This window comes from Dryobates pubescens, chromosome 21 (genome assembly GCF_014839835.1).
Source record: "Dryobates pubescens isolate bDryPub1 chromosome 21, bDryPub1.pri, whole genome shotgun sequence".
Classification (NCBI taxonomy): domain Eukaryota; kingdom Metazoa; phylum Chordata; class Aves; order Piciformes; family Picidae; genus Dryobates; species Dryobates pubescens.
The window spans coordinates 6,741,478-6,764,347 of record NC_071632.1 but is presented as its reverse complement, the minus strand read 5'-3'; the positions used below and the strand labels follow the sequence as shown (position 1 = coordinate 6,764,347).

General features: G+C 46.9%; 1 protein-coding gene across 1 annotated transcript; it reads left to right on the top strand.

The window, feature by feature from the left end:
* Nucleotides 1-499: 499 nt before the first annotated feature.
* On the top strand, nt 500-22,345 carry PITRM1 (pitrilysin metallopeptidase 1). Its single transcript, XM_054171257.1, has 27 exons — nt 500-608; nt 1,065-1,167; nt 1,602-1,708; nt 2,562-2,713; nt 3,136-3,250; nt 3,349-3,445; nt 4,215-4,375; nt 5,470-5,596; nt 5,822-5,910; nt 6,421-6,549; nt 7,632-7,745; nt 8,496-8,592; nt 8,752-8,886; nt 9,645-9,783; nt 10,841-10,957; nt 12,605-12,737; nt 13,415-13,535; nt 14,092-14,168; nt 14,918-15,083; nt 15,207-15,307; nt 15,655-15,775; nt 16,555-16,626; nt 17,890-18,002; nt 18,517-18,642; nt 19,977-20,122; nt 21,127-21,229; nt 21,713-22,345. The coding sequence occupies exons 1-27, from the start codon at nt 562-564 to the stop codon at nt 21,804-21,806; spliced, it is 3,102 nt and encodes a 1,033-aa protein (XP_054027232.1). The 5' UTR covers nt 500-561; the 3' UTR covers nt 21,807-22,345.
* The last annotated feature ends 525 nt before the right edge of the window (nt 22,346-22,870 follow it).

Below are 22,870 nucleotides of genomic sequence, written 5' to 3'. Positions count from 1 at the left end.
TACTTTGCTCGCTTTCCTCACAGAATTTTTGCATTAAAATACTAAGATGCATTGTCAACACCTGGGCAAGGAGAGGTACACTTGGAACACTACTCAGAGGTCCACCAACCTTTACCACCCACACAGCCTTAGGTTATCCGGAGATCTTCCTGAACTGTCAAAGGCAATTCCAAGAGCCTTCCCCCACCGAGGTCAATCCCCACCCCCTCCGGTTGCGTTCCTCCTCTACCACCCCTCGATGCCCCTCCGTCCCGCTTCGGGGCCCACCCCCCCCCACGCCTCTCCCCAACGCCTCTCCCCAACGCGGGTCAAGCACTCGCCGCCGCCAAACCGGCTCCCGGAGCTCGGCTGGAGGAGTCGGGAGCAGCTGGGGACGACCGCACCAGCGCTCCGCTGCTCCCTCGACCGCTACGGAGCGGGGCGGGCCGGCGGCAGGCCGGGCGCAGCCTCCCGGGCGGGGCCTCCCGCCGCCGCCAATGCGGCCAGGAGCAGGGCGCCTGCGCCGCCTGGGCTCTGTGGTGCGGCCCGGCCCGGCCCGGCCTGCTGCCGAGGTGCTGAGACATGTGGAGCCGCTACCGGGCGGCTGCTGGGCTGCTGGGCCACGGCCGGTGAGGATCGGGGGACAGTCGAAGGGAGCGGGTGGTGGGGCCCTGCCAGGCCTTCCCCTGCCTTGCCCAGCTCCTCTGCTGTGCGCTCCCGTGGAACAGGCGGCCCTACCTTCGCTGTCCTGGGCCCCGCTGCGGGCCTGGGCGAGGTCCGTGCTGCATTTGGCTTCGTCTGTCTCGGCCGAAGGACGGGGAACGACGCAACGTGTCCCTGGCAGAGTCCAGAAGGCCTGGTGCGGGCAGGCTGGGGGTGCCCGCGTCCCAAGGGCGGCGCCTCGGTGGAGGCCGGCGAGACCCAGGGGCTGGGCGGTTGCTCCTGGTCTGCCGTCGGCGCTGTCCCTCAGCGCGGGGCTGAGGGGTGACAGATAGCTCCTTCGCTGCTGCCGCGGCGCCGCCGGGGCGAGCCTGTTGGTTCCGATTGGGGGACTGTCGGTTCTGATTGGGGGACTGTTGTTCCAGGTGTTTGAATGGCAGGTCGTGGAGGTGGAAGAGCCTTTCCGCTAGTGAAAGAGCGCTGCAGTACAGGGTGGGCGAGCAAATCCACGGGTTCACTGTGAAGCAGGTGAGCATCGCCTGGGTTACTCCGGTGCCTGTATAGGTAAATCTGCCTTTGGCTGGAAAGACCTCACTGAGGCCAAGAGTCTGCGCACCAAGTATTTCTGTGGGTGCTTTGGGCTGTCAGTGGGAATAAAAAGCTACAGTAGTTACTTGTGGTTACCTCTCTGTGACCCAGTTCTCCGGGTGACACGCGTTTCTCCAGGGAGTTAACTCTTGTAGAGTAAATATCGTAGCTGGAAGTTTGTGCATCTGCTGTATGTGTGGAGCATTCAGTGTGATCGTCACTGGCTGCTGTTTGGTGAAAGCTGAAATCCTTGATTTTTCTTTTGCTGCCATAACTACTGGTGTTTCAGTGTGTGCCTTTTTGCTGTATTTCTAATCATATTCAACCTGGTTACAGTCACACTGTAATGAAGATGTTTTCTTCTGATGCTTCAGGTGACAGCTGTTCCTGAGCTCTTCCTGACTGCAGTGAAGCTTAGTCATGACACCACAGGAGCCAGGTATTTACATGTGGCTCGGGAGGACTCCAATAATCTGTTCAGGTAAGCCATTTATATATTTATGGCACATTTCATCTTAGCTGCAGTTACTCAGATATGTTTCCAGGTGGGCCTCAAAGGCTTCCAAAGACAGAGATTATGAAGCCTCTTTGGGCAAGGCTCTCAGTGTCTGACCATGCACGTGGGGTATTGGTTCTTCAGTATCAGATTGGAGCCTCCCTTGCTTCAGTTTCTGAGCATTGTCTCATGTCTTCAATCATGCATATCTATGCAAAGAACCTGTCTTCATCATTAACCTCCTTGTAGATGTTAGAGGGCAGCTATTGGGTCCTCTTGTGCCTTGCCTTCTCCAGGCTAAAGGAGCTAAATTTTCTCAGCCCCTTTTTCCAGGGCATGTCTTCAGCCATCTTTCTGGCTCTCCACTAAACTACTTTAAATTTATTATCACCTCTTTTCAATTAGTGAGCTGAAAGCTAGACTTCTGCTAAACTGCCTTGTAGTTGCAAGATGTAAACCACTTCCTCGTTCTATAAGCTTCCAGAAAGTGTTTTGTTTGGGTGGTTTTTGGTTCTTTTTTATTTTGGTTGGTTAGTTGGGTTTTGTTTGTTCTGGTTTTGGGTTTTTTTTAACCTTTTGGGTAAAAAAGAAATACATTTAGTTATGTGCTGCAAGCTCCTGTACCACCTCCAGAAATAGAATTGCAGAGGTTGTAGACCCTCTGGAACAGGTGGCTGAGCACTCAAGAGTCTTCAGCACTCACAGACTCTGCCCTGCTGTCTGTCATGATAGTTGCTAGGCAGGGGTGATGTTGCCATAAATGACAGCTGCTGACAGGAGGTGAGTGGACTTTTCATCACCCACAGCTGTATTCCTCTGGCTGCTCTCTGTCTTGCAGTATCCAATTCCGGACCACTCCGCTGGACAGCACCGGAGTCCCTCATATCCTCGAGCACACCGTGCTGTGTGGTTCTCAAAAGTATCCCTGCAGAGATCCCTTCTTCAAAATGTTAAACAGATCACTGTCCACTTTCATGAATGCATTCACAGGTGAGCCCAAAGGAAATGATACCGCTTGAAATGTGTGAGGGTTTATTGCAGCAGAGCTGCCTGCTCTCTTCAGTTTCCTTTCAGAGAGGGAAGTCTGAAGGTTGTGAAGGAGAGATGAAAAAAAAAACCTAAGCAGGCAAGGCAACAAAATCTACGTTGTTCATTTGGCAGTTCTGAAGTCCCAGTAGAAGTGGATCTTTGTAGTATGCAACAAAGCATTTAATTACTTAAATAGATGGCAGGAGCAAAGTTTGGATGATAAAATAATAGCAGCATTAGACAGTATTCCTCTGGAAAAATGCCTGTTTACTGAGTGCCTTCACTTCTGGCTGTTACACAGAGGAGAGATTAAAAATAAATGGGGGCAAAATGCATCTCAGACTCGCTAAAATTCTGCTCTTCTAATGTTTATTTATACACAGCTAGTGATTACACACTCTATCCATTTTCCACACAAAACCCCAAGGATTTTCAGAATCTCCTGTCGGTCTACTTGGATGCAGCTTTCTTTCCATGTTTGCGGCAACTGGATTTCTGGTAAGATGTGGGCAGCTCAAGGTATGCAAGCCTTAACTTAAGAGAAACTAACCCCAAACCTTCAGACTCCTCACATTTCCTGTTACTAACTTTTTCAGGCAAGAAGGTTGGAGGTTAGAACATGAGAACCCATCTGATCCTCAGACACCTCTGGTCTTCAAAGGAGTTGTTTTTAACGAAATGAAAGGGGCATTTGTAAGTTTTGTGACTGGTTTAAGGTCTTCTAGAGGGTGAAACGGCTTAAGCTGCAGGTTTATCAGTGGCATTATTGCAACATTCCTCCTTAGTGAAATTTACATGGATAGTAACAGTAGCCTGTCAAAAGTTTGCTTACATGTCAGAAAAAGAGATCCTTTTTAATGGATTTTATTGTAGCATTTTCTTTTAAAGGGACATGATTAAACTGACCTCTGCTGTGAGGATGGGCTGAGGGAGTTGGGCTTTTCAGCCTTGAGAAGAGAAGGCTTCTGGGGGGACCTTAGAGCTGCCTTTCAATACCTGAAGGGATCCTAGAGGAAGGCTGCAGAGGGACTTTTCATGAGGGTGTCTAAAGACAGGACAAGGGGGAATGGTTTGAAGCTGAGAGAGAGCAGGGTTAGACTGGATTTAAGGAAGAAGCTCTACAGTATGAGGATGGTGAGACTCTGGAATAGGCTGCTCAGGGAGGTTGTGGCTGCCTCCTGCCTGGGAGTGTTGAAGGTCAGGTTGGATGTGGCGTTGATCAGCCAAGTCTAGTTGACCCTGCCCATGGTGAGGAGGTTGGAATAGATGATGTCTGAGGTCCCTTCCAACCTGAGCCATCCTATGATAGTGTAGTTTTATTAAAGTATGTGGGACAACAGAACAGTGCTGATGCGAGGAGCAGTTCTTGTGTAAGTTAGAGTTCTGAGGTCTTTCTGAACAGCTGTTGTTTGTAAAATGTGTTTTGCTGACTTTTACTGAAATGTGGTGTTTTCCTCTGAAGACAGATAACCAGAGGTTATTCATGCAGCACCTGCAGAGTAAAATCCTTCCTGATCACACTTATGGTGTAATCTCTGGTGGAGATCCATTATGTATTCCTGATCTTACGTGGGAACAGCTTAAAGAGTTCCATGCCACGCATTATCATCCAAGCAATTCCAGGTACCTGAAGTTGTTGACTGACTCTGCATGATATAGCATGTTAGCATTCTGTTGGTATTTCTGAGAGGGGAAGAGCATCAATAAATGTTTCCCTTCCCATGGCCAGCAGCTTAGACAACCTGTGCTCTGCAGCAGTAAGGGCAACATTGAAGCCAGGAAATTTGCTCTAGGAAGAGCAGTGAAGGGCGAGTTGGAAGCAGGAAGGAGAGCTGGTGGATACTCTACAGTGTGTCTGCCTGCTTCATGATGAGGATTTGTTCTGGGGGTTTTTGTTTACAGGTGTTTCACCTTGAACTGGTTGGAGTTGGGGGGAAATGGAGCACAATTATTTGGTGCCAATATTAGGGAGCATGCTACAAATAGTCTAGATTAGACTAGGGATTCTTTTGGAAATCAAAAGTAGTTATAAAAAGAAGTCACAAATGCATGGCTGTTCATTTGCTCCAGAGTCACACATTGCTGTGTCAGGTTCTAAGTCATGGATGTTCATTTGCTGAATGCTAGTTCTGATGGTACTAATAGAGTATTTGAGCCAAAAGTCAATTTGAAAGTGATATGTCATTTTGTGGTCAGTTGGTTAGTCTGATTCATTCACTTATGGAACATCCTGCTAGTGAATTGACCATCCTTTGTTTTCTCTCATGATCCAAGGTGTTCTGCTGTAGCTGTGTTTGAATCCTAATGTGGGAGTAAGAGTAGATACCTTGTGCTCATATTTAATCCAGTGGAAGGCAGCAGTGCTTCTTGTAGTTATGGGAATGTGCTTGGTAGACTGACCTGCAAAACCCAGGCAGATCATCAGATTTGACACATTATATGTGAGGACCATAAGAAATTGCTGCAGCTAATCCAATTCTAGCTTGTTGTGGCCTCTAAAGCATAAAACAGAAGGTGAAAAATGTGGGAGTTTTACCAGGAGATCTGTGGGTTTTATGCAGCCTGGTGGGACTTCAACCTGGGGGGCCTTAACAGCATGCTCCTTTCTAGATGTAACTGACTGGAAAACACAGGGAATTCACAATGTAGTAAAAGCTGTCACTGTAAGTTTCTTGTCAAACCTGGTGGTAACTCCTCATTATTGGTTTGAAATGCAGATTTTTCACCTATGGTAATTTCCCACTGGAGCAACATTTGAAACAAATACACGAGGAAGCGCTGGTGAAGTTTGAGAGAATCGAATCAAATACTGACATCCCAAAACAGAAACTCTGGGAAAAGCCTGTAAGTAAAAAGAATAAATAAGTAAAATGATACAAACCAAAAGAAACTGTGCATCCAGTCTTGGAACTGGAGAAACTGCATGTAGCAGGGTAATAGTTTAGGCCAGACTAATGGAATTATTTGTTTGTTTGTTCAGCTGCTATGAAGATGCAAGCAGTCAATTTTTGTCTTGCAGCCCTTTATCTGAGTTTAGTCTGCATCCAATGTATTTATTTTCCTTTACAGAGAGAACACAGCGTAACATGTGGCTCAGACTCACTTGCTGCTGACCCTTCCAAGCAGACAACTGTCAGTGTTAGCTACTTGTTGACAGAGTAAGTATATCAAAATGAGATTCAGAATCGAAGGCTCATTTTAGAACTCTAAGCAAGCTGCAGACATATGCTGTGTCCCCCAGTACCTTTAGGGTAAAGAGTGCCATGGGAAAGCTGGACAAATCCTGCTTTAGTAAATGAAAGTTTAATTGTTAAGCAGAATTTTTTGTCTTTAGCAGCTGTAAGGAATAATCAACCATTGCCTTGCAGAGCTACTCAGTGGAAACACTGGCTTCCAGTCTTTCAGCTTCTTGCCATGTGCAGGTCTTTATGATCTTACTACTAATTTTATCTACCCTTGCAGCCTAATTTAACTTGCTTTAATGCTAGCTATTACTCATGAAAGACACAGAACTCTCTTAGTTCCCTAAGGTGTGCTGCAGTGTTCATAGCAGCCAATTATTTCTTCCCTGCTTCCTCTGCATTGTTTTGTAGGAGCAATTCTTCTGAAATTAACTTGGTGCTGCATGTTTGTAGGTTAATTTTTAAGTATTCATTTTTCTTTTTCAGCATTACAGACACTTTTGAAACATTCACACTAAGCCTGCTGTCTTCACTCTTGGTTGATGGGCCAAACTCTCCTTTTTACAAAGCCTTAATTGAGTCTGGGGTTGGTACAGATTTTTCTCCTGCTGTTGGGTAAGTGCTGCACTTTGTTTCAACACTATAGCAATATCACAGTATCACCAAGTTTGGAAGAGACCTCAAAGATCATTGAGTCCAACCTGTCACCACAGACCTCATGACTAGACCATGGCACCAAGTGCCATGTCCAATCCCCTCTTGAACACCTCCAGGGATGGTGACTCCACCCCTTCCCTGGGCAGCACATTCCAATGGTAACAACTCCCTCAGTGAAGAACTTTCTCCCCACCTCGATCCTAAACTTCCCCTGGTGCAGCTTGAGACTGAATCCTCTTGTTCTGGTGCTGGTTGCTAGAGAGAAGAGACCAACCCCTTCCTGGCTACAACCACCTTTCAGGTAGTTGTAGACAGCAATGAGGTCTCCCCTGAGCCTTCTCTTCTCCAGGCTAAACAATCCCAGCTCCCTCAGCCTTTCCTCATAGGGCTTTGTGCTCAAGGCCTCTCCCCAGCCTTGTTGCCCTTCTCTGCACATGTTCAAGTGTCTTGATGCCCTTCCTAAACTGAGGGGCCCAGAACTGGACACAGTACTCAAGGTGCGGCCTAACCAATGCAGAGTACAGGGGTACAATGACTTCCCTGCTCCTGCTGGCCACACTATTCCTAATACAGGCCAGGATGCCATTGGCCTTCTTAGCCACCTGGGCACACTGCTGGCTCATGTTTAAAAGTCACAAACCACTCACTACTAAGTTGGGAGAAGTCATCTCTCATACTGGCAATTTATGCCACAATAACCTTATTTTAATAGTCAAACTTACTAAGAGTTTCTCCTGGTGAACTCTAAAGCATTCTAAGTGTGATTTTGGGCTTGTCAAAAAATTCACTAGAAGTTAAAGCTGTATTTTTTGAAGCAGTGAGCAAGAAAAGTGGGTAGATAAAAATACGGTCCAGCTGCAGTGCCCTGATTTAGCTGAGGTTTTCATTTTGGCTGTTCAGAAGTGTTTGCTAGCTCTTCCCTGCACTCTTACCTTTGCTTCTTTGGTGACAAGTGCTTTTCCTCCCCTTCTGCCTCCTCTGGCAGGTTTATTGCTTAAGTTCTGATACTTATCACTGAGACTAATATCTTTTCATTCTAGGTTTAATGGCTCAACAAGAGAAGCTTATTTCAGCGTGGGTCTACAGGGTATTGCTGAAAGAGACATTGATACTGTGAAAGAGATCATTGCCAGAACAGTGGATGAAGTTATTGTGTGAGTAGTACTGAATTTTCAAGAACCACAGAATGTCAGGGGTAGGAAGGAACCTCCAGAGATTATCCAGTGCACCCACTCTGCCAGAGCAGGATCACCTAGAGCATGTCACACTGGAACACATCCAGATGGGTTTTGAAAGTCTCCAGAGAAGGAGATTCCACAACTTCTCTGGGCAGCCTGCTCCAGGCATCTGTCATTTGAGGTGGAACCTCCTTTGTTGCAGCTTGTACCTGTTCCTTGTCCTCTCAGTGGGCACCACTGAAAAGAGCCTGGCACCTTCATCTTGACACCCATCCATCAGATACAGACATTGATAAGATCCCCTCTCAGCCTTCTCTTCTCCAGACTAAACAACCCCAGGTCTCTCAGTTTTTCTTCCTAGCAGAGATGTTCAGGTTCCTCAGTCATTCTTGTAGCTCTCTGTTTGGACTCCTCACATGCAGCAAGTGAGAAAAGAGACAGAGCCCCACCTCACTCCAGCCTCCTTTGAGGTAGTTGTAAAGGGTGGTGGGGTTTCCCCTTAGCCTCCTCTTCAACCCCAGTTCCCTTCAGCTGCTCCTTTAGTGGTATTAGTTTTGCTAAATGACACAGCCTGGAAAGTTGATTTCATACCAGTTTGAATGGAGTGTGGAAGCCATGATGTTGTGATGCTTGCTTTATCCATGGTGTAACTCCTTTCCATAACTTCACTCAAAATGATTAGTGTTAATGGATGTGGTTTCCTTCTCCCATCACCCCTTCCCAAAGGAAAGGATTTGAGGAAGATAGGATTGAAGCTCTACTTCACAAAATTGAAATCCAGATGAAGCATCAGTCTACAAGTTTTGGACTCGCCCTGACATCAGTAAGTTTGTTTGTGTGCTCCTCTGTGATGTGTTTTTAGGAGCAAAGAAATCTGATGCCTGTCTTTACAGACTTGGGGGTCTCAGTAGGTGGTTTTGGACCACGGGGGTGGCTGTGCAGATGGATCATCTTGCTTACCTAACTGGTCTTTCCCATTCAGTATATATCCTCCTGCTGGAATCAAGATGGAGATCCAGTGGAGCTGCTGAAGATTGCAGATAAAGTCTCCCGGTTCAGGCAGTGCCTTAAAGAAAATCCCACATTTCTGCAGGAAAAAGTTAAAACCTATTTTAAGGTAGGCAAACTGATGGGAAAAAAATACCCTTCAGTATTAATTTTTTTAATCACAGTCTTGTAATTAGAATTAAACAGAAGGCTTCACAACCATACTGCCTAATTTTAGGTGTAGAATGCCAGCAGCACTTCTGATTGAAACATGCTAATTTTAAATGCTTGAGGAGTTTTGGTGCTGGAATTCCACAGTCTGATACCAACAAAGAGAAATCCAACAGCAGTTGTGACAGTTGCTTAATGCATGGAGCTCTCTGGGCTGCAAGACTGAGCTGGAACATTTTTGAGCAGGCTAAGGCAGGCATGTTTTGCATCATCATATGGGATCTGAGTGCACTCAAGCTTGGGCAGGTTGAAGGAGGGATTTAATGAAACCCTCTTGCATTTAAGCAGATTCTCCATCTTAGAACATTCTCCAGATAAAACTTGTGTCATGCTGCTTTACAGCCTTATGTACAGCTGTTGAATCTTGTTTTAATTAATGAGTAATGAGTAGTGCTGGCTGCAGGGAATCTGACTCTCTCTAAATCTAACAGAGTTGCTCGTGCTTGTTCTTGTGGTGAGCTGCCTCCGTTCCCCACCCTTGCATCACTCTGCTCAGGATGGAATGAAGAGTTCACATTGCCTGTTTGTGATGGTTTTGATAGTGTGTGAGCCCAGTGATGCACGGACTGTTTTTATCTGCTGCTGCAGCAGTAATCTGAGGCAAAACAGGAGGAAGCTGCCCTCAAAAGTGCCTTCTTTTGGGATATGTTTCTGCAGGACAACCCACACAGACTGACTCTGTCAATGAGTCCAGAGGAAGACTACCACGATAAACAAGCAAAAATGGAAGCAGAAAAGCTAGGAAAAAAGGTCAATGCTCTTTCTGAAGAAGAAAAATCCCAAATCTTTGAAAAAGGTTAAGATGCTTTGCTGTATTTTTTAGCTTCTTAAAATCACAGCCCTTTATTATTTTTTTTGGTGGTGTTCTGTGTAATGTCTTAAGTTCTCATGCACTCTCCAGCATGGTTCTTTTGTTGTAAGTTTGAGTATTTGTGTGCCTGTGCAGTGTGGTGTTTACACTCCAGTGTATGATTGATATATTCTGTAAGTTTTTATGCTCAGAAATAGACTTCTCAATGTCTCTAGTAGGGCTGAAGCAAGGCAATTGTTTTAAACTACTGATTTGATTACTCTTTCCCACATTAACTCGCACTAGGTACAGGATGAATTCCAATATTGACTTTGAAGCTGTTTGCTTTTGAACATAGAGGTCTGCTCCATGCCTCTATCAAACTTCTAGTTTGTGATGTTATTTCTTTCCTACTTAAAAAGTCAGCTAAAAAATAATGTGTTCAGTGTACTCTGGGCAATAACTTCAATTTAGAAACCCTGGTCAGTCATCTAATTTTGTAAAACACAGTCAGAGATACCCTCCAAAGAGTGATGTTAATCTTCTGAAGCTTTGATACTAACAGAGGATAGAGGAGCAGAAAATCAGATGAGACTTTCTACTTAAGATAAATTGGTGAAGTACTTTGGGGTGATCAACCAGAATCTGAAAGGCTGAAATGTAAAATGAAACAACAGTTTAGCTGCATCAGTGTAAGAACTGGGTTCTTACCTTCCAGCTAGTAAGAACTAGCTTCTAATCTGCAAGGTCTGGGTTGGTGTTTGCAGAGGTGGGTGACAGGACAGGCTGGCAGATACCACTTCTTCAGGGTTTAAATTGCATGCTACTGTAAACAGGATGTGAAGAGGAGTTGGAAAGAGAATTTGGAACTGTGGAGTGTTCTGTTTGCTGTTGCAAGGTGAGAACCTGCAGAATTTCCGTGATGTCTGAATGAGCTGTAGACAGAAAATTCCAAACCTCAAACTCCTGTGTTTTTCTGCTCTCTGCATCAGCTCAGTAGGTTTTTATAGCACTTTTGCTAAAAGCTGGCAATGACAAGCTGGTGTTCTGCTCTCCTTGCAAGGTCTGGAATTAATTGCTTTTCAAAGCAAGCCTGATGACACCTCTTGTCTTCCGCTTCTAAAAGTGACCGACATCGAGCCCAGAATCCCATTCACGGTGCTGGAGACAAGGCTCACAGGTTGGTGTAACGACAATTTCATCCTCAAAGGACTCAGGGTACTGTTGGCTTGTTACCCTGCTGTTTGCCCAGATGTTGCTCTGTTTGCAAAGCAAACGTTTCCTCTCTGTTTGCTGTCCCCAGTTACGGTGCTTTTCCTCTAGTCCACCGGCTCTGTAGCAGGCAGCGTGCAGTGGCTCTGCAGGTGCTTCCGGCTGTCGCCTCTGGGGGGCAGCATGGGGCTGTTCGCGGCTCCAATCAGCCACTCGCCCTTCACTGAACTGCAGAATGTTAGGGATTGGAAGGGACCTCGAAAGTTCATCCAGTCCAGCCCTCCTGCTAGAGGATCACCCAGGGCAGGTCACACAGGAACACATCCAGGCAGGTTTTGAATGTCTCCAGAGAAGGAAACTCTGCAACCTCTGTGGGCAGCCTGCTTCAGGGCTCCAGCACCCTCAGTGAGAAAATTTTCCCTTTTGTTCCCATGGCACCTTCTCTGCTCCAGCTTGCACCCATTGGCCCTTATCCTCTCACTGGACATCACTGAGCAGAGCCTGGCTCTGTCCTCCCCACACAGCCCTTCACATCTTTATCAACGTGAATGAAGTCACCCCTCTGGCTCCTCTGCTTCAAGCTAAAGCACCCCAGCTCCCTCAGCCTGCCTTCAGCAGTCTCAGTCCCGGCTGTAGTGCTGCTGATGTGATCTCCTTGCTGCCTGCCCTGCCCCCAGGCAGTGTGCTCCCCTGCTCTTGAGCAATCTCACCCCTTTCCAGGGCAGGCACATTGTGCAGCAAGCCTTCCTTACTGCTCTCTCTCCCTGCTCATTTTTTACAGAATATGATGTACAGGAGCCATGAGGGGAAAACAAAACAATTAAAACTTAGTGTTGTTCCTAACTCCAGTGGAAGTTTCTGCCTGCTTTGCTAGTGGCTGCCCCATGGGTTGATAGGAAACAAGAAGTTAGGTCTCAGTTTTGTTAGGGTTCTGTCAAAATCTTGCAGGTAATCCCACTCTCTATTATATTTCTAACTGTGAAAGCCAGCAGCAGGTGTCAAGTACTGCATCATTTTGATGCTGAAATGGCCTGGGTTTGTGAAAATTCTGATGTGTTTGCTCTAATGCTCTAGGTCAGTTCTCATAGAATAGAATCCTAGAATGGTTTGGATTGGAAGGGACTTCCAAAGGTCATCTAATCCAACCCCCTACAGTCCTCGGGGACATCCTCCACTAGATCAAATTGCTCAGAGCCTTGTTGAGCCTGACCTGAAATATCTTCAGGGATGGGGCCTCAACTTACCTCCCTGGGCAACCTGTTTCAGCACCCTTTTGAGGAGATGAAAGCAAAGAATAAGGGAGACAAACTTCTTGACTTGTTCAGAAATAAAAACTACCATTCATTTATCTGATTGTGAGCTCTGTCAACAGTATCTCTTCAGGTTGTCTAGGTGTATTGTCCTTACCTTGAAGAGAAACAACCAAACCCCCTGAGCCCAGCCTCCCTGCAGTGTGCAAAGCTTAAACGAGAAGTGGCACTGAAGCACTAACAGGGAATAACTCTTAACAGGAAGAGCTTGTAAGAAATTGTTTTGCTTTTGTCTTTGTAGCAGGAAGTTGTTGGTTATTCTTTGCCTATTTTTTGTTTGTTTGTTTGTTTTTTTCACTTCTTAGCTGATGACATTCCTGTCCAGTACTGTGCTCAGCCAACCAATGGGGTGGTTTATTTCCGAGCCGTTTCCAGCCTGAATACGCTTCCTGAGGAGCTCAAACCATACGTGCCGCTCTTCTGCAACGTCATTACCAAGTGAGAGGTTTGCTTCTTGCATAATACAGCATTACTGAATGAACATTGCTCTTAGTGGTCTTCAGCATCTCTTGTTGCAGAAGAGAAGTGCTGCTAAGTTTATGTTCTGCACAAGCAATGGCCTTCCCTCTTCCCCATGTAGTTGCCAACTGCTTTTCCCTTCTCAGGTGGCCTCCGCGTTGCCTCGTTCCCCAGCACCATCACAGGCAGTCTCTGAGCAGACTGCAAAGTTCATATAAATAAAAAGCAGCCCAGCAGAAATTAAACTTTTCACTTGGATAGATTTTTGGTCTGGTTTCACCATGTGGTGACAGAAATGCTGAGTCCATTTCAGGGGAAGGAGTGGCACAGAGCAGAACAAATGGCCTGAGCTGGGAGGAATCAATTCTTTTTGTTGGTGAGAACAGCTGAGGAGATGCTCATTAATGCAGTTCCACATAGATGATGGTAGCAAGGCTGGGCATAAAACATACTCTTTAATATACCATTTGAAGGAACAGGAAGCTCTCAGTGAAAGGTTTGGTGTGCAGCTTTTATAAGGTGTGAAGTATTTGTTTGCTCTATAATGCCTCGAGCCGTCCAGTTGCTACATTAGTACTGGCTTCAACAGGCCACTTTGCAAAGCCTGCTTTTGGTGTACACTGGAAAGGGTGATGAGGCTCTCTTGTCTTTCACAGGATGGGATGTGGAGCCCTTGATTACAGGGAGCAAGCCCAGAAAATAGAACTAAAAACAGGTGGGATGTATGTCAGCCCACACATCATTCCAGATGATTCCCACCTGGATGTGTACGAACAGGTAAATCCATCACAAGCTTCAGAAGCATGTTATCCTTGCAGCAGCAGCTCTGCAGGCCAGGGGCAGGCAAGGCTTCCAGGCAGAAGGGCAGCTGATGTGCGCTGAAAACTTGTAGCTGGGCTTGTTCAGCCTGCAGAAGACTCTGGGGAAACCTAAGAACTGCCTTACAGTACCTGAAGAGATCCTACAGAAAGGCTGGAGAGGGATGGTTGGATGAGGCCATGTTGGATGAGTCCTTGAGTGACCTCATCTAGTGGGAGGTGTCACTGCCTATGGCTAGGGAGGGTGGAACTAGATGATATTTAAGGTCCCTTCCAACCCAACCCATTCTATGAATCTATGGCTTGCCAGGCTTGCTTTGTGTGAAGAAAATCACATTTCATGTCTGCTCTGACTGGAGTAGCACAGCCTGCATTAAAGTGGGTTTGTGATAGCTTTGGCTTGGCATCAGTGCATCCCTTTCATAAGCAGTAGTTGTGCATTTCCAAGCCATTGCTTTGGCTGCCTTTTGTGAAAGGGGTCTTTGTGTTTTGTTTTGTTTTGTTTTTTCCTTCAGGGTGTGCTCTTTTCATCTCTGTGCTTGGATAGAAATCTGCCAGACATGATGCATTTGTGGAGTGAAATATTTAACAAGTACAGTATATCGAGTCCCTTTCTATTTTTGCATGTGTTTGGGGTTTTCACTTTCCTTCTCTTCTTCTTAGAGACCCTACTTTGGGATTGCTTTTCATAGCTGTGACTTTAGAGGCTCTCAGTTCCTAATCGTTCCATCATTTGCATGGCTGTAGAGTGGATCAAGTGGAGAACTAACAGTTTAAAAGCTCTTTGTTGAACTTGGCTGTCCCCATCATAAGAAGGACCTAGAGCTGTTGAAGTGAGTCCAGAGGAGGGCCACAAAGATGATCCAAGGGCTGGAGCACCTCTTCTATGAGGATAGGCTAAGGGAGCTGGGGCTGTTCAGCCTGGAGAAGAGGAGACTCGGGGGGACCTTAGAGCTGCCTTCCAATAGCTGAAGGCATCCTCCAGGAAGGCTGCAGAGGGACTTTCCATGAGGGTGTCTAGAGGCAGGACAAGGGGGAATGGTTTGAAGCTGAGGGAGAGCAGGGTTAGACTGGAACTTAGGAAGAAGTTCTTCAGTAGGAGGGTGGTGAGACTCTGGAATAGGCTGCCCAGGGAGGTTGTGGCTACCTCCTGCTTGGGGGTGTTGAAGGCCAAGTTGGGTGAGGTCTTGAGCAGCTGAGTCTAGTTCAGAGGCATCCCTGCCCATGGTGGGGAGGTTGGATGATCTCTGAGCCATTCCAGTGTTACTTTAATGCAGTATTACAAATTTCATTGCTGTGCTTTCACTTGGGACCTAAAGACCTGCTCCTGCTCTTTTCCAGCCCCCGATTTGAGGAGGAAGAACATTTCAGAGTGCTGGTTAAGACGAGTGCTCAGGAGCTGTCTAATGGGGTTCCAGACTCTGGGCATTTGTATGCATCTATCAGAGCCAGCAAAAACCTCACACCCTCTGGGGAGCTGGAAGAAATGTTTGGTGGCATGGATCAGGTGAGAAATGAGTGGTGTCCTTCAGTGAGGCCCAGTTCCTCAAGACTGGAATTGCAGTGCTTGCTGTTGCTAATTCTTTCTCTTGGCTCAGTGTCTATTCCTTCTGCCTCCCTTCCATTCCAGGTGAAGCTGATGAAGAGAATAGCAGAAATGTCTGATATGAAACCAGTCCTCCGCAAACTGCCCCGCATTAAGAAGTATTTGCTGAACAGTGACAACATCAGGTGAGCTCCAGCTGAGAGACAAGGAGCATTTGGGCTAAAGAGAAACCATGGGCTATGAATCTGCATTTCTGAGAGTACTGGGGTTGTGTGAAATGGGAGGTCATAGACTCCTAGAGTGGCTCAGGTTGGAGGGGACCTCAGAGATCATCTCCTTGAAGCTCCCCACCGTATGGAGGGGCAGGGACACCTCTCAGCTAGCCTGATGATTTACTAGAAAATGCTGTGCACCCCAAAGCAGTGCTGTGCACCACAAAGCAGTGCTGTGCACCCCAAAGCAGTGCTGCCAATCACAGAAGACTGTCTGAAAAGACAAAAAGTTACTGCAACTCAGTATATGTTTTTAACAGGTGTTCAGTGAATGCAGCACCTCAGCAAATATCAGAGGCATCTAAAGAAGTAGAGAAGTTTATAAAGGGCATAGCTAGAAGTAAGAAAGAGAGAAAACCCGTTCGTCCCCATGTGATTGAGGTAAGAGATGAGTTCAGTCGTGGCTGGGGCATCAGGCACAGTCACTTGGATCATGTGTAAAGGCCATTGTGTCAGGGGATGGTTTTAAACTCAGGTCCTGTGTCCATACAAAGATAGCTTTGCAGGAGACAGCTCTGTGATCAGCTGCTGTGTGTTTTGCCACAGAGGCTGCCTTCACCACAAGAACACAGACAGTGATGATGCTCTGCTTCAGCTGCCAGGCCTTCCCCTGGCCTCGCTGCTTTTGCCTGGGATGTGGAGAAAGAAATTCTTTCTTTCTTTGTTGCATACAATGAGAATTTCTTTAGCTGAGCTTTACTGAAATGTTGGCCAAAAGGAAATAGGGCATGACATGCAGCTCCACAGCTTTTAGGAATGTGTTTTGTCATCTGGGTGCTCAGGACATTTGGCACAAATTGTGCTTGATTCAATGAAATGGACAAAGGATCTGCTCTGTCAATATGCAGATCAGTCTTCATTTCTGATGAGACTGCAAGAAGCTCCTAGTTCCCTACCCATGATTTTAGTCTGAAACTTACTGGGGCTCATTTAATCCCTATCTTGGTGTCTTTCAGTGCCAGACTTCTCCTGGAAGAAAATGCATTTGGCATTTGCTTAGAATTTCAAGTATAAAGAAGTAATTGAGTAGCTTGCTTATGTTTGTGAAGACACAGTCTGGGAACAGTTTGAAGGGGTTTGAGACCACAGGTTGCATTTGTAGTATCCTTGCCACAAATTGTTAAATCATCTCTTAACTGGAGGGCTTGGGTCTCTTGTAGAAATCTTCAGAAGTCAGACCTGTAGGAAGTGAAATGCTTCCTGATTTGCAGATCACAAGGAAACTAGTTAATGTAAGTACATAACTGGTTGGGGATACTGGTGTTCCCGGGCGCTTGCTGGTACTAAAGGTCCATCTTCAGCTGTTACAGATTCTTTTACTACTTAGGAGCACAGCACTGAACATAATGTGCCCTTCAGTTCTACCCTCTGACTGGATTGTTCCCTTGAACTGGCCACCAAACTTCTTGATCCCTCTGTGTCATCCCGTTTGTTACCTTCCCTTTGGTTCTGGGTGGCTGTGTCCACACATGCAGGCAAACACTCGCTTGTGCTGCCTCCTGGGACTGAGGCTTATTTGGGTTTTAACTTGGGTTTCCTTCAGAACCAGGCTCAATGTGCTGTCACTTCCAGTTCATCCATTCCTTCCTCTCCTTTCCTCCCTAAATGATTCTGAAATGGAGTGACACCTGACACTAGAGCATCAGTGACAATGAAGTCAAAAATGAAAACCTGTATTTGAAAAACCACCTGGCACACCCTGAGCTTTCCTTAGAGAGGAAGGCAGGGAGAGTTCAGCCCGTAGGTTTGCTTGCTGATTAGTGATGTGGATGCTGCTGTGCTGGAGCTATGTGAGGGGCTGGGGAATTGGTCTCTGCAGCTACAAAAAGCTTGGGAGTATTGAAATGTAGTCATAAAAGCTCCTGGGGGTGCTTGAGGAAGCGCACAAGCAGGTGCACGCATGAGAGAGGTGAAGCAGCAGGGGCTGCAGGGGCCTGGGGACACGAAGAGAACTGGAAGTTCTGAGGTGAGGTTGTAGGGAAGAAGAGAGTTTATTGCAGGGGATGTCTGAGCTGATGCATGTAGCTGCTGCTGTTCATGACTAGTTTGCATTTCTTGGTGGGTTTTGGTTTCTGTGTTCAGGATCTGCGATGGAGTAGATGGATTGAAATGTGGTGTGGTGACCATGGACTTGTGAGGCCACACAAGGGGGAGAGTTGTGGAGAGTTGTTTCAATCCATGTAAAGCCATGGCAGGGGAACAATGCCAGCCAAGTTTTTGGTACTAATACAGCTTCTGCACAACTGAGAAGCTGCTGTGCAAGGATAGGGAGATGATGTCCAGTGTCTGTTCTTTAGCTTGCCAAGGAACTTCTGTGTGCTGGACTGCTGATAGGGGCAAGAGTGAAGTGTCCCTGGCTTTAGTGTAGGTCAGGCAGAGCTTTAGCATTTGTCTGTATGCTTGGCAGAATTTCATAGTTCTCAAAGAAGCCAGAGTTCTCCAGTGGGTAAATTGTCTCACCTCTGCTAACTGACCATAATGCATTTTTCTCTTAGGATCCTACTTTCAAGCCATGCCCAATGAAGACCCATTTTGTCCTTCCCTTCCCAGTGAACTACGTTGGGGAGTGCGTTCGAACAGTTCCCTACACAGCTGCAGACTATGCAAGGTGGGAAACAGAGCCAGCAGGGAGCTTTTGCGTGTGCTGCATAGCAGAAAGCAGAATGAGAAGTGTTGGGCTGAGCACAGAAAGTGGAATGTTGGTAGGGAATGCTTTGCAGTGCAGCTGTCACAAAATCCTTACGGAGTAACTGTGTGTGGCTAGGGCCCTGTTTTAATAAAGGCTGAGATCAGGTAAGCAGGGGCTGCTGTCTCCTAACTTCCAGATAAAACGGCCCTGCCTGCTTGGATGCCTCTGACAATGTTACTGCATGTAACAAAGCTTGGCAGTCTGCTCTCACATTGCATTAGAGTGAAAGAAACGGAAATAGTCAGGGAACGTTCCAAGGCAGTGCCATTTTGCCAGTGCTGCCTCATCACTCAGCTTTTAGTCAATACTGAGTACTGCTCTTGTTGTAGATTACAAGAGACAGTGCATTGCAAATGGGCAAACTTCAGAGGAAGTTGAGGCTCTTGCTGTTGTCCATTTCCCATCTTTGCTGTTGGTGTTTCTCTCATTGCAGCCTTCGAGTTCTTGCACGGCTGATGACAGCTAAATTCCTGCACAGAGAAATCAGGGAGAAAGGAGGAGCTTATGGTGGAGGTGCTAAACTGAGCCACAATGGCATCTTCACTTTCTACTCCTACAGGTGGGTTGGTTTGTTCCCTGCTTGTGAGAGGTGACCACTTGCATGTGCCTTGGTTTAGCTGGAGCTCTCTTTCAAGATGAAGTGAAAGAAAAATGAAATCAGCAGGAAGTGATTCAGGGCTGCTGATGTAAAGGTTAATTGCTGAATGGATATCATGAACCCTTCCTCACTTTCTCTGCTTTCTCTATCCTTGGGAAAGCCTCTGGTATCTCTGCTTCTTGTGACTCTGCACTTAAGTCTTAGTACCAGAGTTCAGTAAAACTGCCTGCCTCTTGTTTTTTACTGGGCTGCAAAAGCCCTGAGAATTCAAGCCTAGTCTAAATTTGAGATTAGGAAGAAGAATGATGCTGCTCCCCGAGGTCCTGAGCTTGGAAATGTGCAGCTTCCTCAGGTGACTGCCTGGAGTTGTCAGAGGTTCAGCAGAAAGCATTGCTGCTGATGAGCTGGAAGGGCTTTCTCCTTTTGTTTTCCTCATTTTGTGCCAATCCAGAACCTTGCACTGGTCTTGCCAAAGCATTTTGAATTAATTTTAATTGGAGGTATTAAAGATTAGATATAATCCTTGCTGAAAGTATCCTGTGGGTAGAATCCTAGAATGGCTCAGGTTGGAAGGGACCCCAGAGATCCTCTGCTCCAACCTCTCTGCCATGGGCAGGAACACCTCTCAACTAGACTTGGCTGCTCAAGGCCGCATCCAGCCTAGCCTTCAACACCCCAGGGAGGCAGCCACAGCCTTCCTGGGCAGCCTGTTCCAGAATCTCACCACTTGCATGCTGAAGAACTACTTCTGACTCAGATGCAGGACCCTGCATGTTGACTTGTTAGAGTCCTGGCTGACATCATTCTCCTAGAGCAGCAGCAGACTAGGACAGTGCTTGGTGGGGATTCCCAGCTACAATTTGGGCAGCCTTGCCTGAATGGAGCTTCAACATGGTAGGACTTGTCCTGGTTAGTATTTCAGTAGTTGTTAACCTGTTACAGAGAGCAAAACCAGGTGTAGCAGGAAGAACAGCTTGGTGGAGATACAGCAGATCAGTAACACTGCTGCTGTACTCCTGGCAGTGATGCTTGCGAAGCCCTCGCAGCAAACACTGCTGGGTTACCATCTCTTAGCTCCAGTTCTCTGCATGCTCTCTTGCAGCTGCTTCTAGGCAACTGAACCTTTTTTGTCCACAAAAAGGAAGTTTATCTTTCGGTTTAATCTTCACCTCTGTGTGTTTGTGTGGCGCGTAGTAAACTGTGAGTGATGTGAGAACAGAGCAGCTGCAGGCTTTCATTTTGTAAGGCTGAAGTAATTAATTGTATTAATTAAACTCTTTTTTTTCTCTTCTAAGAGACCCAAACTCATTAACCACCTTGAAAACCTTTGAAAGAGCAGTGGAATGGGCCAGACGTGGAGAATTCACCCAACAAGACATCGATGAAGCCAAGCTAGCAGTTTTTGCTGCTGTCGATGCACCAATAGCTCCTTCAGATAAAGGTCTGTTCCCAGCAGCCTCAGAGCTGTCAGCATATTTATTTATTTGTATCCTAACTGTAAAGGGAAGAAAACACTTATTTTGCTCAACTGCATTCCCTGGTACAATTTGTACTTGGCAGAGGTAAGACAGCTTCAACCAAGCAGTCAAATCCTGGTGCTGCCTTGATGAACCACCACGATGCAGTCTCTACTGCAGTTTTCACACTCAAAGTGCTCCCTGATGTCAGGTGAATACAGCTAGGAGGTGGAGGTGGATTAAAGAAACAACTCCAGGCTTGAAGGGACCTTCAGTGCAAGCAAATAAAAAGATTGGTCTCCTGATTCAAAAAAAAGGAGACTGTACAATCTCTCTGGGCAGCCTGCTCCAGGGCTCTGGCACCCTCACAGGGAAAGTTTTCCCTTCTGTTCCCATGGCACCTCCTCTGCTCCAGCTTGCACCCGTTGCCCCTTGTGTTGTCACTGGACATCCCAGAGCAGAGTCTGGCTCCATCCTCCTCACACTGCCCTGCACATCTTTATTAACATGAATGAGGTCACCCCTCAGGCTCCTCTGATCCAAGCTCAAGAGCCCCGGGTCCCTCAGCCTGTCCTCACAGGGAGATGTTCCACTGCCTTCAGCTTTGTGGCTCTGATAGCCTCTCTCAAGAAGTTCCCTGAAGTCCTTGACCTGAGGGGCCCACTTCCAGATGAGGCCTCACCAGGACAGAGTATAGAGGGTAAAGAGAACCTCTCTGGACCCACTCACCACAGCTCTTCTCATCCACCCCAGGATGCTACTGGCCTCCTTGGCCCCTTGTCAGAACAGGACATGAAGCATCCTTTTTCTTGAAGAGGAAACTCTCTACCTCAGAACATGACTCCCTAGTTCTGACCTTGGGTGTTGTCTCAGAACAGTGGTCTCCATTCCTCCTTTCTAGCATCTGCCTTACTTTGCATTCAGTCATGCCCTTAGCTGTAGCTGAGATCCCAGGGCACTAACAGGGCTGTGGTTTTGTCTTCACTAGGAATGGATCATTTCTTGTATGGGATTTCAGACGCCATGAAGCAGACACACCGAGAACAACTCTTTGCAGTCAGCAGTGATAACCTGATTGATGCAGCTAACAAGTAAGCCTGTGCTGCACTTAGGAGAATGAGAACAGAAACCTCATCTGAAGAAGGGCAGTTTGTAGAAGCTGTTGTAATGTTCTTGGATTTCTTCTCTTGCTCTTTTCACTGTTTGCTTTAGTAACCTAGCAGGAGAGATGTTAATGATGGCCTGCTGGCTGCATTCCAGCAGCTGGAACTTCACTTCCTCCTGTGTTCTGAATTTTTGGTAGATTTACTTTTGAAGAGTCTAGAAAGTGGCTGGGAGAGAGCACACTCAGCCATGCACCTGCTGGCTGGGGTAGCTGGCTCTTCTGGCCTGAAGGATTCCACTCCTGAGGAATGCAAGGTTAAGGAGCTAGGCAGGCTGGTTAGCCTTTGGAGACTGTCCTGTTGTGATGAGTGGGGAACAAACCCCACTGAGAAACTCTTTCCTGAGAGGAGAATATCTTTAACTTGTCTAACTGTATGCAGCAGCTTCTCACTTCTGGTCTTTCCTTGCAGGTATCTGGCAGTTGGGAAGAGCACTCGTGGGCAAGCTGTGCTTGGCCCGGAAAATGCAGATCTCACCAAAGATCCCTCATGGGTCAAGCGATAAATTGCTGCTGCCCATCCAAGCCAATCTGTGTGACCATCACTAGGGGTTTGTAGCAACTTTTAACAGTGCTGGGGTGCAACTTCAGTCTTCCTTGCTGCTTTTAACAGTGTCCAACAGACCAGTTGAAAGCTGTCCTGGTGAGACCTATTGTGCAAGCTGTTCCATCCAGCCCTCCTTGAGCTCTGTATGGCGAAGCCAGATGCTAACATTTTCCTGAAGCCTGACTCCCCCCCACATAATGAATAGAACATAAATTAAATATTTTTATATATGTAGAACTCCAGAGTTTTACATGGTGTGTTTGAATGGGCTGCTCTTGAATGTATAAAGAACTTTTCTCCTACTGACAGATTTCACTCTTCGGTGTGATGATTGCAGCTTCCTTTGCTTAAGACTGACAGCTAGAGGGACTCGGTGCTGTGGTGAACTGCAGTGGTCAAACCACTGATCAACATGTTGTGTTCAACTGGGACTTTGCAGAGAGCCAGACTGCGTGTATGTGGGGTGAGAGCAGCCCTGAGGAGAAAGCCTTGGGGGTGGTGGTTGCTGAGAAGCTCCCCCAGAGCCAGCACTGCCCTCATGCAGCCCAGAAGGCAGCCATGTGCTGGGCTGCAGCTAGAGGAGAGAGGGGATTCTGTTCCTTGACTCTGCTCTGCTGAGACCTTGCCTCCAATACTGCCTCCAGTTCAGCTGGCCCCAGCATAAGGAGGACACAGAGCTGTTGGAGGGAATCCAGAGGAGGCCACAAAGATGATGCAAGGGCTGGAGCACCTCTGCTCTGAGGATAGACTGAGGGAATGGGGGTTGTTGCCCCTGGAAAGACAGCTCCAGAGGAACCTCAGTTGCCTTCTCATAGCTCTCGACAGCTACCTGAAAAGAGACTGGAGTGGGGCTGGGCTTGGTCTCTTCTCCTAAGCAAGCAGCAATAGGAGGTGAGGAAGGACAGAAGTTGTTGGGTGGTTTAGGTTAGACATTAGGAAAAAATTCTTTACTGAGAGCATGGTGAGGGGTTAGAACATGCAGCCTGGGGAGGTGGTAGAGTCACCATCCCTGCAGGTGTTGAA